Source organism: Mesoplodon bidens, assembly GCF_964165515.1.
Source record: "Mesoplodon bidens genome assembly, chromosome: 18".
Lineage (NCBI taxonomy): Eukaryota > Metazoa > Chordata > Mammalia > Artiodactyla > Ziphiidae > Mesoplodon > Mesoplodon bidens.
In genome coordinates this window covers 53749753-53765276 of record NC_138175.1, presented here as the reverse complement: position 1 = coordinate 53765276, position 15524 = coordinate 53749753, and the positions used below count along the sequence as shown (strand labels likewise).

The following is a 15524-nucleotide window of genomic DNA, read 5'->3' as shown; positions in this document are numbered from 1 at the left end:
CCACTCCCTCGCGGACCTGTGCCACATCATGAAAATTTAATCCCAAATGTATTTTTGGCCAGACCCAGGGAGGCAGTGAGGAAAGGAGCACCCTCCTGGGGCCTGGATCTGGCGTCGGAGAGAGGGGCTGGCGGCGAAAGGAGAGGGGCAGGACCTGCCAGCGGGCTGGAGACAGGTCGAGGTTCAACCCCAGAGGGGCGGGGCTGGAATTCAGGGGTGGAGTAAGAAATCAGGGGGCGGGGACAGATCCCAAAGGGTGGGGCAGAACTCAGGTGCGGGGAGAGGACTCAGTAGCTGGGGACAGAACTCACGGACGTATTCGTGGTGCCGATTCCAGGGGGTGTGGGCAAAAATCAAAGCAGGGACAGATCCCAGGGGAGGGGACAGAACTCAGGGGTAAAGAAATATCCAAGGGGACACAATTCAAGGGATGGGGACAGAACTCAGGGTGGGGAGAGAATCAAAGGACGGAGATAGATCCGAGGCTAGGGAGGGAATAATGACCAGCAACTGGGGGTGGGGGCAGTATAACTATAAGGGATGAACTCAGATGGGAAGGAAATCGGAAATGAAGGAATTGGAAGGGGGGATGCGCCTAGAGGGGAAATAGAACTGGAGGGACATGAAATTCAAGAGGGGAAAATGTAAACAGGTGGATGGGAGTCAAGGGCGAAGAAACTGGATGGGGAAGAACTAGAAGGGACAATGGGTGTATCGAAATGGGGGTTGGAATCCAGGGAGGGAGAAGGAATTCCCTGAATGAGAAAAGAACCCTCTGAATGAGAAAGTTGGAATTGAGGATATGGCGGCCTGGGGATGGAGGGCGCTGGGCAGGATGTGGAACTGGAGGGCACAGAAATTCGGAGGGATAGGGCTGGGAGAATGAAACGCAAAGGAAATTCAGAGGAAGATGAAACTGTAGGGGATGAAAATGCGGGGACGAAATTAGGGGGAACTGAATTGGGGGGAGCAAATCTCAGATGGGAAAGAACTCGGGAGGAGAGAAAATCTTGGGTAGAAGGAGCTGGTGGGGGATGGATGAGGGGGGAGTAACTCCGGGAAGGAACAGAACTGGGGGCGATGCAACCCAGACAAGTGAATTCAGAACCCAGAGGCGTGGTCTTGGAGTGGAAGGGCGGGGCAAGAACCGGCATGGGGGGGCTGCGAAAGGTGGGCGGGACTAGAATACAAGGGGCGGGGTCTAGCATGGATGGGCGGGGCCTCTCCTTGCCCCACCCCACCCCCGACGCTGAGTCCAGTGACAGCCCCCAGACAGCCCGCACTCGCAGCCTCCTTCCCCCCGAGCGGAGCTGCGGGGCCGGCCGGGCCGGGGCGGACCCCGGGTACCCGGACGCGGCCGCCCGGGCCCGCGGGCGGGGGGATCGGCGGGGGGGGGAGGGACCAGCAGCAGGGGCAGCCACCATGGAGTTCCGCCAGGAGGAGTTTCGGAAGCTGGCGGGTCGTGCCCTCGGGAGGCTGCACCGGTGAGCACGGTGGGGGTCCTGGGCGGGGAAGAGCGCTAGGGTCCGAGGAGGACGCTCATTCCCACCTGGGCGCAGACGGACAGCTAGACAGGCGATACCCATGGGTGGGGGGGCACCCATCTGTCCAGTTTTCTCCCTCAGTCTCCGACGGCGCCGGTCTCCCTAGTCTTGTCTCATCCATCATTCTTCTGCGCCCCACCCCATCCCAGGCTCTGCTCTTTTCTCTGGGATTATATATCCCCCTCGTTTGGGTCTCTGACTCCCTCCTCCGCTTCTGGGTCTCCGTTCACCTATCTTCTCTCTGCCTCCTCTCTTGAGATCTCTGTTCCTTCTCTCTAGGTCTCTGTTTCCTTTTATCTCTGAGTCTGTCCCGCTCTCTGCCATTGCTCTCACTAGTTCTCTACAATCCCTCTGTCTAGGTCTTTGTCGCTCTCTCTCTGAATCTCTGTCCCCCAACTCCCTGCCCTAGGGTCTCTGACCCTCTCTCTGGGTTTTTATTCCTCCACCCCGGGTCTCTCCATCTCTGTGTGTTTGTCAGTTTCCATCTCTCAGAGAGTTTAATCTGAAGCTAAATCGGATTGGGGCCCATTGGTCCTTGTCCTTGAGGAGAGTTAAGCTGGGAGGAAGAAGCCAGGGTATCCTGGGTCTCTAGTGGAGAAGGGAGTTGCCGGCCAAAAATTAGGCTCCTGCGGTAGGACAGACTTCCCAAAGGGTACAGGCTAGAGCTCAGAGGGACCTCCTTCCAGCCAAGGAGATGACCCCAGTGACCTGGGTGTCCCCAGAGCAGTCTGGACACCTCTCCCGAGTCTCTCACCCCCAACCCCAGCCCTGGCTCCAAGTCAGAGAAATTACTCAGCTGCGGAGAAGCCTAAAAATATCTGGCCACAGTGCGGGGAGGAGACGGCCTCATCAGCACCATGCCCCTGCCGCCATTCCCTCAGACCCTTGGGTCCCCTTGGCCCACAGCTCTGATCCCATCTTTGACTGACCAGCTCACTAGACCATGCGAGTCCTTCTCTAAGGTTAACACTAGTCCTGCTTGCTGCAGATCACCTCCTAGCGCCAAAGTTACCCCACCCTCCAGTAACGTGAGAGATGGGAAAAAACCTGGACAGAAGGGAGGGGGCAGGAGAATGGCACAGTGATGGGAGGGGGGTGGGGAGATGAGATAACCTCACCCCTTCTTTTCCTAATCTTCCAGCCCCTCCCCACCCTTTTTCTCACCTTTCACGAGTTTCTCAAAATACACCAGTGTGAAGTCAGGAGAGGGAGAGACACGTGCTGGTGGAGGGGCTGGGAAGGGGGACGGCAGCGGGAGGGATGCGTTTCTCAGGCCCTCTCCCTCAGCTTCTCTGTGTTTGGGTTTCTCTCCATCTGTCTCTGCCTTACCGTCACCTCTCTGAGCTGCCTTCTGAGCCCCTAGAGACCCCAGAGTTCAGGGCTCCCACCAGGACAGTCATCAAGGAGTTTGAGCCCAGAAGAACATCTGAATCCTGGGGTTCACTGTGATGGTTGGCGAGGGGGGGGGAATGCCCTGTATTGGACACAACACCCTGATTCCTTTTAATACTCTAGACGAAGCTGGGGAAACTGAGGCGCAGTTGGAAAAGGGGGGGGAAACAATGGCTGAGTAAATATGGCATCATTCGAACCCAGGTCAGTCTCCCTACCAAGTCTGGGATGGAGGCTGCAGAACTTCCTCGAGATGAGTGATGCTGGAGTGGGTGGAAAACTCCCTCAGACCAGAAAACACACGGTAACCCAGGTGACTTGAGACAAGGACAAGGTGGGGGGGAAGGGGAATACAGGGGAGACAGGAGCCAAAATACCTCCTTTCTGAGAGCCAGGCCTTGGGAGGGGTGAGGCTGAGGGCCAGGAAGTGATCCGGCCCCATTGCTACTCTTGTGTGTGACCTTGGACATGGTACTTCTGCTTCCTGAGCCTCAGTTTCCTCAGTTGTACAATAGGAAGATAAGGGAGAATCAAAGGGATATAAGAGGACAGACACCTGGGAGGGGGGAGAGGGGAGTGGACTGAGAATCTGCAAGAAGCAGAGGCAGAGACCCAGAGAGGGAGATTGAGACACCGTTTTCATTTTGGTTACCTGCCTCCTAAGTGCTGCTTTTCCTCACCACCAAGTCCCTAGACCTGAGTTCCAGGCATCCAGAGAGGGAAAGGGACCCCATCCAGGGTCTCCCCTCTCTGTTCTTGTCCTCTGTGAAGTATTAGGGCCACCTTCATCTCTACATCCCTGGCTCTCTTCTTCTGAAATGATAATATCACCTTGAAGTTCCCTCTTTGTAACCTCACATTCTACTCTTGCCCCCATTTTATAGGTATGGAATACTGAGACTGCCTCCCTCGGTTTAGAAAGCCTTGATCTAAGATCTATGTCCTAGTATTAACATTGAATATCACATTTCAGGGGCTGCAATCATATCTTGAGTTTCAGGGTCAAATAGCATGTGAGAGCAACCTGGGTCAAATTCTAATCTCATTGGCTGACCTGTTCTGATGGGGGGCAGTCCCTACCACCCTGTGCTATTTGTTCTTGGGGCTTCCATTCCCCTCTCTCTGGCTCTCTGCCCAGGGTCTCATTCCGCATCCCCCCAGGTTCTGTCAGCTCCCCCGTCCTTTTCTCCACCCACCCCCTGTTTCTTAACCCCCTCCTCCACTTCCTTAAGTTCTAGGATGGGGAGGGCTGCTTTTCTCATCTCTTCCACCCGCCTCCTCCCAGACCGTCTGGCTGTTCTTTCCTCCCCCGTCCCAGTCTCCCTCGCCTCCATCTGTTCTAGCCCTTTCCTGGGATCCAGCCCGATCCCCTGGCTGCCTACCCGCCTCGGAGAGGGGCCGCACCTCACAAGTCATATCCCTAGTCTGTCTCTCCTCACGCTCCTATAGTCTCTTTATCCTTCTCTCAGCTTTCTGGGTCTCTGACTCTATGTTCTCTCTCCTGGGTTTCTGTCCCTACCTGACTTTGGGTCCCTCTAGGTTTCTGTCCCTTTCCTTCTCAGGGTCTTTGTGCTGTCCCCCACCTTCTCTCAGGGTCTCTGCCCCTGTCTTATTCTCTTCTTGACTGGATGTCTGCCTCTCTCTCTCTGGATATCTGTCCCCTTCTCTCTGGGTCTCTCTCCTTCCTCTGTGTCTCTGGCCCTCTTTCTCTCAGCCTCTGCACTCCCCATCCTGTCTCTATAGCCCTCCTTTTGAATCTTTCCACATCTGTCTCAGGGCACCTCTTTCTCCCTACAGCCTCTCTCTGGATTTGAGGTGGCCCTCCAAGTACCCTATACATCATCACAGACTCAATCCCGGATCCAGAACAGGCGGGGGCGAGAGCCTCGCTGGGGACTGAGCCAATCCCCCTACCAGGGCCATCTGTCCCTTGCCAGGACACCTCCCATCACTCCTCCTCCCTACCCCCTAGGCTGACAGCCTGAACTCAAGGTTCTCCAGGGATATCCAGCTGGGCTGCTGGATTCCAGTGCCCTGGACGTCTCCGCACCCCCAATCCCTGGGAATGGGCTTCCGGTGGCTGAATGGAGCCAGCTGGATGTCAGGCCCACAACTGGTGCCTGGAAGCAGGGAAGGGCGTGCCACAGCGGGCAGGGGAGGAGGGGGGACAGTATATATAGCAGACGTGGCTGAGAAGCATCTGTTCTTTTGACACCTTTGCTGAAGCATCTCCTTAGCGCCTTTTGCTTCCTCAAATAGGCTCATATCTGGAAGAGGGGGCTGGAGAGTGTCTCTGGACCTTGGTGGGGAGGGCTGGGGTCACAGGGTTTTGGATCGCAAAGGGTAGCCTGGGTCTAAAACAACTGAGTCAAGAGGTGACAGGGCTGGGGGAGAAAGAAACTGAGGAGTTCCCCACTCGAGTCTGAGGGAGGAAGGGCCTGGGGGTGCGAATTCCTCATCTGAGGGAGATTGAGACTGGGGTCCAGATTCCTGGATCCAGAGGGGGAGAAGGGAGTCAGGGGCTGGACTCCTGGGGAAAGAGGGAGTGCGGGCTTAGAATCCCGGGTCTTGAAAAGCAGATTTTGCCCTGGACTGTTGTGTCATGGGAGGAGGGGGCTGGGGACTGGACGTCCGCGTCTCACCTTTGCTGCCTCTCAGTCTTCTGGAGAAGCGGCAGGAAGGTGCAGAGACGCTGGAGCTGAGTGCTGATGGGCGCCCGGTGACGACGCAGACCCGGGACCCGCCGGTCGTGGATTGCACCTGCTTTGGTCTCCCTCGCCGCTACATTATCGCCATCATGAGCGGCCTGGGCTTCTGCATCAGCTTCGGCATCCGCTGCAACCTGGGCGTGGCCATTGTCTCCATGGTCAACAACAGCACGACCCACCGCGGGGGCCACGTGGTGGTGCAGGTAGCTCAGGGCGGGCGCTACCTCAGGCTGCTGATAACACTGCCCACGCCCTCGGATGACGTCACACCCACCCACACCACGCCCCTTCCACACCACATTCTGAGTAGCCCCGCCCATTTGTGCTGCCCCCTCAGCTCCATCTCATCTCGGGGGTCTTCCCTTCCTAAGCCCCGCCCCTATCTAAATAAAGCCCCGCCCCTATTTGTTTCAGGTCTCTGATTTCAAAATGCAGACTGCCCATCATTAGGTTCCCTATGTGTTGCCCCTGCTCCATTTTGGGCCTCCTAGCGACTTTACTACACCTGCGTCCCACAACTGTTCCAGTGTTGCATCTTAATCCCAGGCGCAACTCAGGCTCCACCGTGAATTTTGATTCTGGATTTTCTGAAGTTCCACTGTTGCTTAAATCCCTCCCCCATCTGCCCGGTCGTTACCTAAAGCCCCGCCTCATTTCAGACTTTCTCCCGATTTTAATTTCGGTATAGGTCATGACCCCGCCTCAGAAAAAAATTCCTGATTTGGGCTGTGGCCTACCCGCCCCTTGTTCCCTTCCAATCAGGCCCGACCCTTTGTCTACTTCTTGTCCCTGCCTAGACCCCATCCTGGTCAATCAGCAAACGGTTTGTACATTGGTTAAAAGTGGAGAAAGAATCCCCACCCCCATATATGGGCCCCTAGACATTCAGAGAAGGGACCCTGAGACAGGGAAGCAGGCAGAGCTAGGCTTCTAGGCAGCAACAGGTCCCACTGCTAAGGTAATGCGGTCCTAGCAACATGGGCGAGCAGAGTTGGGGTAGGTGGCATGAGCTCTGATTAGCAGGTGTTTTGAAGGCGAGAGGGGATCCTTGTTGCTGATTGGATGAGGGATTGTCTGTGGGTGCTGACTGGTGGAGGAGCAGAACCTGGGGCAGAGATGCTGGTTTGATGTGACTTTTGGCCCACAGAAAGCTCAGTTCACCTGGGATCCAGAGACTGTTGGCCTCATACACGGCTCCTTTTTCTGGGGCTACATTGTCACCCAGATTCCTGGAGGATTTATTTGCCAAAAATTCGCAGCCAACAGGTATGGGGTGGGGTCTCAAAGTGGGCGGCAGAGTGTGGGTGGAGTTAGAGGGTTTGGCCTTGCATTTGGGGTCTGACTCCGGGAAAATGCGAGGAGCCTGGGTTCTGGGCCGGGGTCCTAGAGAAAGGCGGGGCTTGTGATTGTGGAAGGTGGGGGTCACAGAGAAGGTGGGGCCTGGGGTTCTGGGGGCGCAAGGCCTCGCCTGCTGTGGGAGGAAAGGGCAGAATCCTAGGTCTGGTGGGATAGCTGGACTCTTTTCTCGGACCACGAACTCTTCCTATCAGGGTTTTTGGCTTTGCTATTGTGGCTACCTCCACTCTAAACATGTTGATCCCCTCGGCTGCCCGTGTCCACTATGGCTGTGTCATCTTCGTGAGGATCCTGCAGGGGTTGGTAGAGGTAAAGCTCCGCCCCCTATGACCCCCGCCGCCGTTCTAGCTCCGCCTCTTCTCGTTGACTCTGGCTTTCTCCTCCCTAGGGGGTCACGTACCCCGCCTGCCACGGGATCTGGAGCAAATGGGCCCCGCCCTTAGAGCGGAGTCGCCTGGCAACAACAGCCTTTTGCGGTGAGAGGAAGGGGCTGGGATCCAGCCTTGTGGGTCTGAGGATGTAGGGGGCTGGAGTATGGACTCTTAGGTCTGAGGAAGGAGGGGAATGAGGGCTTGGACTCCCGGGTCTGAGAGAGGAGGGGGCTGGTGACCCAGACTGAAGTATCTGAGGGAGGAGGGGCTGTGGCCTGTGCATGTGTGTCCCAGAAAGGTGGGGGCTGGGAATCCGCTCTATTGCATTTGAGGGAGAATGGGACTCTTCTCCATCCTGTATCATCCCCCATAGGTTCCTATGCTGGGGCAGTGGTCGCGATGCCTCTCGCCGGGGTCCTGGTGCAGTACTCAGGATGGAGCTCTGTGTTCTACGTCTACGGTGAGGGGACCGGACGCCTGGGTCCGGGTGGCGCTGGGGCAGAGCGAGGCCGGTCGTCACCTCGCTTCCATCCCCCTCCTGACCCCCCCAGGCAGCTTCGGGATATTCTGGTACCTGTTCTGGCTGCTCGTCTCCTACGAGTCCCCGGCGCTGCATCCTAGCATTTCCGAGGAGGAGCGCAAGTACATCGAGGACGCCATCGGCGAGAGCGTCAAACTCATGAACCCCGTCACGGTCCGGGCCCAAACCTGCGGGGCGGGGGTGTGGTGGGGAGAGGAGAGATATCGAGGCAGGGACGCAGGAGAAAAATGGGTTTTGAACCCGCACTGCATGTAGATCTTGGTGGGTTTCCATAGACATTTAGAGGAGACTTGATGGGAACGCAAGGTGGATGGAGCTAGAACCTAGGAGGCGGGGTTAAAGCCCGGAGAGAACGGCCATAGCAGGTGCTGAGAGCAGGGCTCGTTGGCGAGGTGGGCGGAACCACTGATGGGCGTGGTTAAACCTGCAGAGGCGGATTAGAAGGTGACGTTTTGCTTAGACCTTGGGGTGGGTGAGGCTAGAATTAGGGGTCGTAATTGGATGGAAAGAGACTCTTGGGTCCACATTTATGAGTCTCTGAAGGTCATCGTGTCATCTCCGGACACCTGCCAACCTGAGAGCCACTGTAGAGTCGGGACCCCTGCATCCCTGAAGTGTTACTGTGAGGCTAGGATGCCAACGTTCCCATGGGGATGTGGTCAGGCTGGCGACCCCGCGTCCTTGGAGGTTTTAGTGAGATCGGGAAACCTGGGTTTCTGCGGGACTATAGTGGGATCCCTATAGGGACACGGAGAGCGCCCAGCCCTGCTCTCTGTCTTAGCTGTCCCTCCTCTCACCCACCACAGAAGTTTAACACACCCTGGCGGCGCTTCTTCACGTCCATGCCAGTTTATGCCATTATCGTGGCCAACTTCTGCCGGAGTTGGACGTTCTACTTGCTTCTTATCTCCCAGCCCGCCTACTTCGAAGAAGTGTTCGGCTTTGAGATCAGCAAGGTTGGGCCCAGAAGGGAGGGTGCTGAGGGAGCAGCGGGGGTTGAGGGGGGAAGGAGAGGGACCTGGATCCCAAGGGGTTGTGGAGACCCCGGGCACGCGGCCCCTGAGCCCCCTCCCTGTACGCCCGCTGGCGCAGGTGGGCCTGGTGTCAGCGCTGCCTCACCTGGTCATGACTATCATCGTGCCCATTGGAGGCCAGATCGCTGACTTCCTCCGGAGCCGCCGTATCATGTCCACCACCAACGTGCGCAAGTTGATGAACTGCGGGGGTGAGTGGGGCGGGGCCTGGATCTGGTCTGGGACAGCCTGGGAGGGGCAGAGCGCCATGGGGCAGATCTAGGGGGCCGGACTCTGGGGAAGGGGCAGAGGTCAGAGGGCGTGCCCAGGGGCGCGTCCAAAAAGGCTGAGGCAGGGTGAGACCAGACTTGGCTGGAACAGAATGGCAGGTGGCAGCTTCAAGGGCCGAGGGGTAGAAGGGCAAGGCGGGTATGGCTGTCCAGGTGGAGCAAAGGCGAGACCACGTTGGGTCTGGAAGGACGGGCTCTATACGAGGCTGGCCAGAGCAGGATGGGAACTGGGTGATGAAGAGGGGGAACCTGGAGAGACAAAGGTCTGAGTGTAATGAATAGGGACAGAGAGGGAAGGTGCGAAGGTGCCTGGGTGGGGCCTGGACCCTGCGTCTTCAGGGCGTGGCCTAGTCAGTGGGTGGGGCCACGGAGGGCCAGGTCGGGGCGGCGAGCCTGTGCGCGTGGTCAAGGGCCAGGCATTGGGGAGGTGAGGGCTTGGTTAGGGCGGTCGCGGACAGAATGGGGAACAAAGCCAGGGACAGGCGTGGAAGTGCCCAGACTGGGGCGAAGAGGGGTCGGGAACTGCGGCGGGAACGGGTCTGGAGAGGCGTGGGTCGGTCTGCGCTCAGATAAGCGGCTCCCTGTAGGCTTTGGCATGGAAGCCACGCTGCTGCTGGTGGTCGGCTACTCGCACTCCAAGGGCGTGGCCATCTCCTTCTTGGTTCTCGCAGTGGGCTTCAGCGGCTTCGCCATCTCTGGTGAGAACCGCCGATCCGCCCCTCGGGGGAACTCAGGTCACCTCTGTGGGGAACTTCCTGGCTCAGGAAGGGGACCTCCCAGCCTCGCAAAAGGTGGACTAGAAAGAGCAAAACGGCGGCGAGGGGGGAGGTAGTGGTGGGGGAGGAGTCATTCGAGCGGGAATCGGCTGTGACGGCTCCTGGCTCGCCTTGCCAGGGTTCAACGTGAACCACCTGGACATCGCCCCGCGCTACGCCAGCATCCTCATGGGCATCTCCAACGGCGTGGGCACGTTGTCCGGCATGGTGTGCCCCATCATCGTGGGTGCCATGACTAAGCACAAGGTCCGTGCGCGGGCCCTGACCCACTTGCCCTCCAAGTTTGTGTATATTACCTTCCTGACGTGCCTCACCCTCCCTGGGCTCCATCCCTGCCCTCTCTGGGTCTTTTTCCGCCTCTTTCTGGATCTCGGTCTCCCTTTCTCTGGGCCTCCCCCCGCCCCCCCCCCACTCAGGTTCTCTCTCCACCTCCTGTTTCTCTGTCCTCTGACTTCACCTCACCATTGTCCCCTCCCCAGACTCGGGAGGAGTGGCAGTACGTGTTCCTCATTGCCTCCCTGGTGCACTATGGAGGAGTTATCTTCTACGGGGTCTTCGCTTCCGGAGAGAAGCAGCCGTGGGCGGAGCCTGAGGAGATGAGCGAAGAGAAATGTGGCTTTGTTGGCCACGACCAGCTGGCTGGCAGTGACGAAAGCGAAATGGAGGATGAGGCTGAGCCCCCCGGGGCACCCCCTGCTCCCCCTCCCTCCTATGGAGCTACACACAGCACAGTTCAACCCCCAAGACCCCCACCCCCTGTCCGGGACTACTGACCATGTGCCTCCCACTGGATGGCAGTTTCCAGGACCTCCATTCCACACCTCTCTGGCCTGAGTGACAGTGTCAAGGAGCCCCAGTTCTCCCTGTCCTGCCTCAGGCCCAAGAAGCACTCTCCCTTGCTCCCAGTGCTGTCAAATCCTCGTCCCCTCCCAATTGCCTCTCAGGGGTAGTGAAGTTGCAGACTGGCAGTTTCAAGGATACCCAAATTCCCCTAAAGGTTCCCTTCTCCACGTTTTCTGCCTCAGTGGTTTCAAATCTCTCCTTTCAGGGCTTTATTTGAATGGACAGTTCAATCTCTCACTCTCTCTTGTGGTTTTGGGCACCTCCCCCTTTCCTTGAACCCCAGGGACTCTCAAGCTAAGCCCTGAGATTACTCAGCCCCTGCTCCCCTTTCAGAAAAATTCAAGGTCTTCCTCTAGAAGTTTCAGATCTCTCCCAACTCTATTCTGCATTTTCCAAGTTGGTTTACCCAGTCACCCATCCCTGCCATACTAGGGATTGATTCTCACCAGCGTTTCTGAGGGGAAATGGCAGTTTCAAGCACCCCCCCACACACCTCTTCACTCCTCCCTCCACCAGCATATTCTGCTGAAGCACCAAATTCCCCAAGACCTTCTCCCTAGCTTAGCACAATACCTAGGGAAACAACCAAAATGGCAGTTTTAACAATATGCCTCTCTTCACTCCCATGCACTTTTTCTGACACGGTTTTCAGGTCTAAATAGTGGCTGCTCAAGTCCATCAACTCAATGGTTTGAAGCCACCGGCATTGAACTTTCCCATGGTGGTTTCAAGACGCTCCTCTTCCCCCCAATTCCTTGCACTTTATTCTTCTGGGTGGTTTCAAACTGCCCTCATTTTCTCAGTGGCCATTTGTTGCCTCCCTCAGGGGCTAAATGACTCCAAATCTGGGATCCTTCCCCTCTCAGATTCCCCTATTTCGGCTCAGAATTTGGGGAACATTTATAGGAGAAGTCACAGAATCCCAGGAAAGGGAATGGGGCTGGGGAAAAGGGGTGCTTTTCCCCGGGGCAGGGTTGTGTCTTTGTGTCTCTGTCTCTGTGATTGTAAATCCTGCCCTGCCCCTCTCCCAATAAAATGCTTTGGTGTACACACCCCGTCGTCATTGGCCTTGGGAGTCCCCAACACGCTTCTCCCTGACACCCAGAAGTCCAGGCCCCCAGCCTCCTCCCTCCTCACATCCGGGATTCTAGGACCCCAGCCACTCTCCTCCCCCAGGACTTAGGCCACAGGAGTTGTCTAGCTGTGGGAACACGTGATTTATTCGTCCTCAGAATATGTTCTCCACTGACATCTAAAGCATCTCTGCGTGTAGGACCCTCTATCCGATAGGACCCCTATGTAGCAAAGCAGGCCAGGAGGACAGGACCTCTGGGTCTTTCCTCCGTCTGGGGAAGGTGCAGGTCTTGAGGGGCTCACACGAAGTTGTTGGGGAGCGTGGAGGGGGAGAGAGGTTCCAGGCGCTGGGGGCGGCCCCCGCGGGGCGGCGGAGGCAGCTTGGGTGGCAGTGGGGGGGTGGGTAGTGGCTGCTTGGCAGCGATGTGTGAAGGGACCCAGGCGTCCGGAGCATAAAAGTAGAGGTTGTAGGGGTCCTTCGGGGCGTCCAAATGCATAACTGTGGGGACAAAGGAACGAAGTCATCCATAGGCTGACAGGGGGTCTGTCCCCTCTCCTGAGCCGCTGGCCAATGAGGAGACAGGGAAGAGGATTCCGACCTTCCATTGGAGCGGGGTTTTCGAATTAAAGGACCCCTGAATAGACGAGGGGGCGTGACGTCCACGCAGCAGGGGCGGGGCCTGCCGCGCTCCTGGAGGGGGAAGGGGCGGGGCTTGTAGGGACCTGCGGCTCCGAGCGTGCGGCAACTCCCGGCTGGGCTGGGGGCGGAACTGGACACGTGTGTGTGAAATTTCAGAAGATTGGGGGGCAGAACCTGACCCTGGAGGGTTCAGGGCTTCTACTGACCTTGGATGGGGACCTGTACTTTTAGGTAGGGCGCCCTGAAGTGTCAGGCGAAACCAGGTTAAGGAAACGTGCAGATATTCAAGGAACGGGACGCGACAGGGGTTGCTCACCCGGTTCATCTCCGTCGTTCGGGAGCCGGTGGTGTGCGAAGGGCCGGTGTCGAGCCGCCCGGCGGCAGAGACACCACAGGAGCAGGAAAATGCCAATAAGCAGCCCGGTCCCGGCGAGGAATAGGCACAGGGCCCCGCCTGCCTCGCCCCGGGGACGCCCCACCAGGGTCACGCCGGAAGGAAGGAGGCCCAGGAACAGCAGTCTAAACTCCTAGCCCCCTCCACCCTCAGACCCAGGAATCCAGATGCCACCCTCCTCCTCCCTCGGACCCGGGAGCCCCGGCCCCCAGTCTCTCCTCCCTCAGACCCTGCAGTACCAGCCCTCAGCCTCCTCCCCCCTTCAGACTCCGAAGAGGGGCTTACAGCCTTCTCCTCCTTTCGACCCAGGAGTCCGGCTCCCAGGGCCCTCCTCCCTCAGACCCCGGAGTCCGGGTCCTGGCCCCTCACCAGTCTCCTTCACTCGCTCCACCACGAAGATAGTGTTGACTCTCTCACCTCGGCTGCGCCGCTGGGGAGCCCGCGGAGTGACAGGGGCCGGCTGATTGGGGGGCCCTGGAGGAGCAGGGGACCTCACAATCCGGGCTGAGGGAGGGAGGGCGTCGGGCCCTTTAGGGCTAGAGTTCTGGGGGACTTTCAGATCAACGGCCCCAGGAGATTCTGAGGTGGGCAATTTAAGGGCGTCGGGCTGGGTGGCTGCAAGGGTTTTTGATTTGGGATTCAGGGGCAGCTCATTTAGGGCAGTAACTTCTTCCTTGAAGGGTGCAGGCGTTTCTGGGGGAAGACTAGTGGAGATCTCAGGATCAGAGGCTGGGAGACTCTCTGTTGCATCTTGGTAGGGGGGAGTGGGGAATTCTGTTTGGGGAATTTCAGTGGGGTTGGGATTGTGGCCTACATGAGATGCTGGGTGGGGGGTTTCGGTAGGGTCAGGATGGAGTGTCTGGAGGAATTCAGAATTTGGGGTCTCAGTGGTGTCAGAGTCATGGGTCTCTGGAGATTTGGGGTCAAAGGTCTTGGTGGGGTCAGGACTTGGGGTCTCAGGGGCTTCTGCATGTGAGATTTCAGTGGAGCTATGTTTGGAAATCTCTGGGGATTCTTGGTGTGGAGTTTGTGTAGGGGCAGGGTTTGGGGTTTCAGGAAATTCTGGGTGTGAAGTTTTGGAGGAATTAGGTTTGGGGGTCTCATGGGATTCTGTGGGTGAGATTTCAGTGGAGTTAAGTTTGGGAATCTCTGGGAATTCTTGGTGTGGAGTATGGGTAGGGTCAGTGTTTGGGGTTTCAGGAAATGTTGGGTGTGAAGTTTTGGAGGAATTAGGTTTGGGGGTCTCAGGGAATTCTGTGTGTGGAATTTCAGTTGGGTCAGGTTTGGGGGTCTCAGAAGGTTCTGGATATGTCATTTTGGAGGGTTTAATTTGGAGGGTGTCCAGGGATTCTGATACTGAGGTGTTGAGTGAGTTAGGTTTGGGGACCTCAGGAGACTCTGAGTGTGGGCTTTCTCGGAGGTCAGTGTTGGGGGTCTCAGTGAATTCAAGGGGGGAGGGCTCAGGGGAAACCACATGAGGTGTCTTGCAGGGCTCAGGATAAGCGGTCCTGGGGGATTCTGGGTTAGGCCCATTGAGAGTGGAATTTTCAGATGCAGGAGGGGAGGGCTGAGAGGGGTGGTCTATCCGCGAGAAGTCGGAACCCTCAGGCGGTGAGGCCCAAGGGGCAGCCTTGGAACCCAGCCAGGCGAAGAGAAAGACGAGAAGCAAGAGGATCGGGCTGAAGGATTTCATAGCTCTGGGATTTACCTGTAGCAATGGGGGAGCGGGAAGGAAGGGGTTAAAGCCAGAAGTCGCCAGGGAGGCGACTCCTGAGGCCACGCCCACTGGTCTCCGGGTAGACCGCGTCTCCGCCCAGCTCGGGGCGCCTGGTAAAGGAGAAGCCACCTGCAACTCCCTGAAGGCTGTGAGGCGGTAGCCGCCGTAGCTAAGGGAGACTGAGGCGCAGGGCTTCTTGGGAGTCGTAGTAAATTTCCTTATCTGTTTCCCTAAGGGGTCCCAGGAAGATTGGGAAAGAAACACACCTTTCCAAGCCCCCAGACCTCCTTGACTTCGGCTTCGAAGGGTGTAGACCTCTGAGGGGAACATGGGATTTCTTCCTCTCCAAGGGCCCTGGGGACACCTTGACTCAACAGTTGTTTACATTAGAGGAGGCTCAGAAGGAACGCCTGGGGGCTGGGGGCCTGAACGCCTGGATTTGAGGGAGGAGGGGGCCTAAATGCCTGTAACTGGGGGAGGAGGGAGACTCCTGGATCCTGGTCAAGAAGGCTGCTGGGGGTTCAGACTCCTGGCTCCCAGAGGATGGAGGGCCCTAAATGTCGGTCTAAATTCCTAATTCTTTAGAAAAGAGAGGCTTGAAGGTTCAGATGCCTAGAATTTTGAGGGAGCAAAGCTTGGAGGGGGGCTAGATTACAGGGGAGAAAGGAAATGGGTGTCTGGAACTCTTGGGTCCTGAGTTAGAATGAAATTGGGACTCTGAGCCTTTGTCCTCCAGAGATAGGTGTATAAGGGTCTGGATTCTTCAGCCTTCAGGAGGAGAGAGCTGTGGGGCAGGACTCAGGTCTCTGTTTATTGAGGATGGAGCTGGGATCTCAAGGTCTCAGGGGCTGGTCTGGGGCAGAGA

General features: G+C 57.4%; 2 protein-coding genes across 2 annotated transcripts; one reads left to right on the top strand and one right to left on the bottom strand.

Annotated features, from left to right (window-relative positions):
• Positions 1 to 1422: 1422 nt before the first annotated feature.
• On the top strand, positions 1423 to 10764 carry SLC17A7 (solute carrier family 17 member 7; the record flags this gene model as incomplete). Its single annotated transcript, XM_081217099.1, has 12 exons — positions 1423 to 1484; positions 5595 to 5847; positions 6792 to 6910; positions 7195 to 7309; positions 7389 to 7476; positions 7745 to 7831; positions 7923 to 8065; positions 8719 to 8868; positions 9005 to 9137; positions 9803 to 9913; positions 10110 to 10237; positions 10471 to 10764. 12 exons carry the CDS (start codon positions 1423 to 1425, stop codon positions 10762 to 10764), a joined length of 1683 nt encoding a protein of 560 aa, XP_081073225.1.
• Positions 10765 to 12207: 1443 nt separating this feature from the next.
• GFY (golgi associated olfactory signaling regulator) lies at positions 12208 to 14635 on the bottom strand (the record flags this gene model as incomplete). Its single annotated transcript, XM_081216062.1, has 3 exons — positions 12208 to 12407; positions 12865 to 13038; positions 13312 to 14635. 3 exons carry the CDS (start codon positions 14633 to 14635, stop codon positions 12208 to 12210), a joined length of 1698 nt encoding a protein of 565 aa, XP_081072188.1.
• Positions 14636 to 15524: the final 889 nt, after the last annotated feature.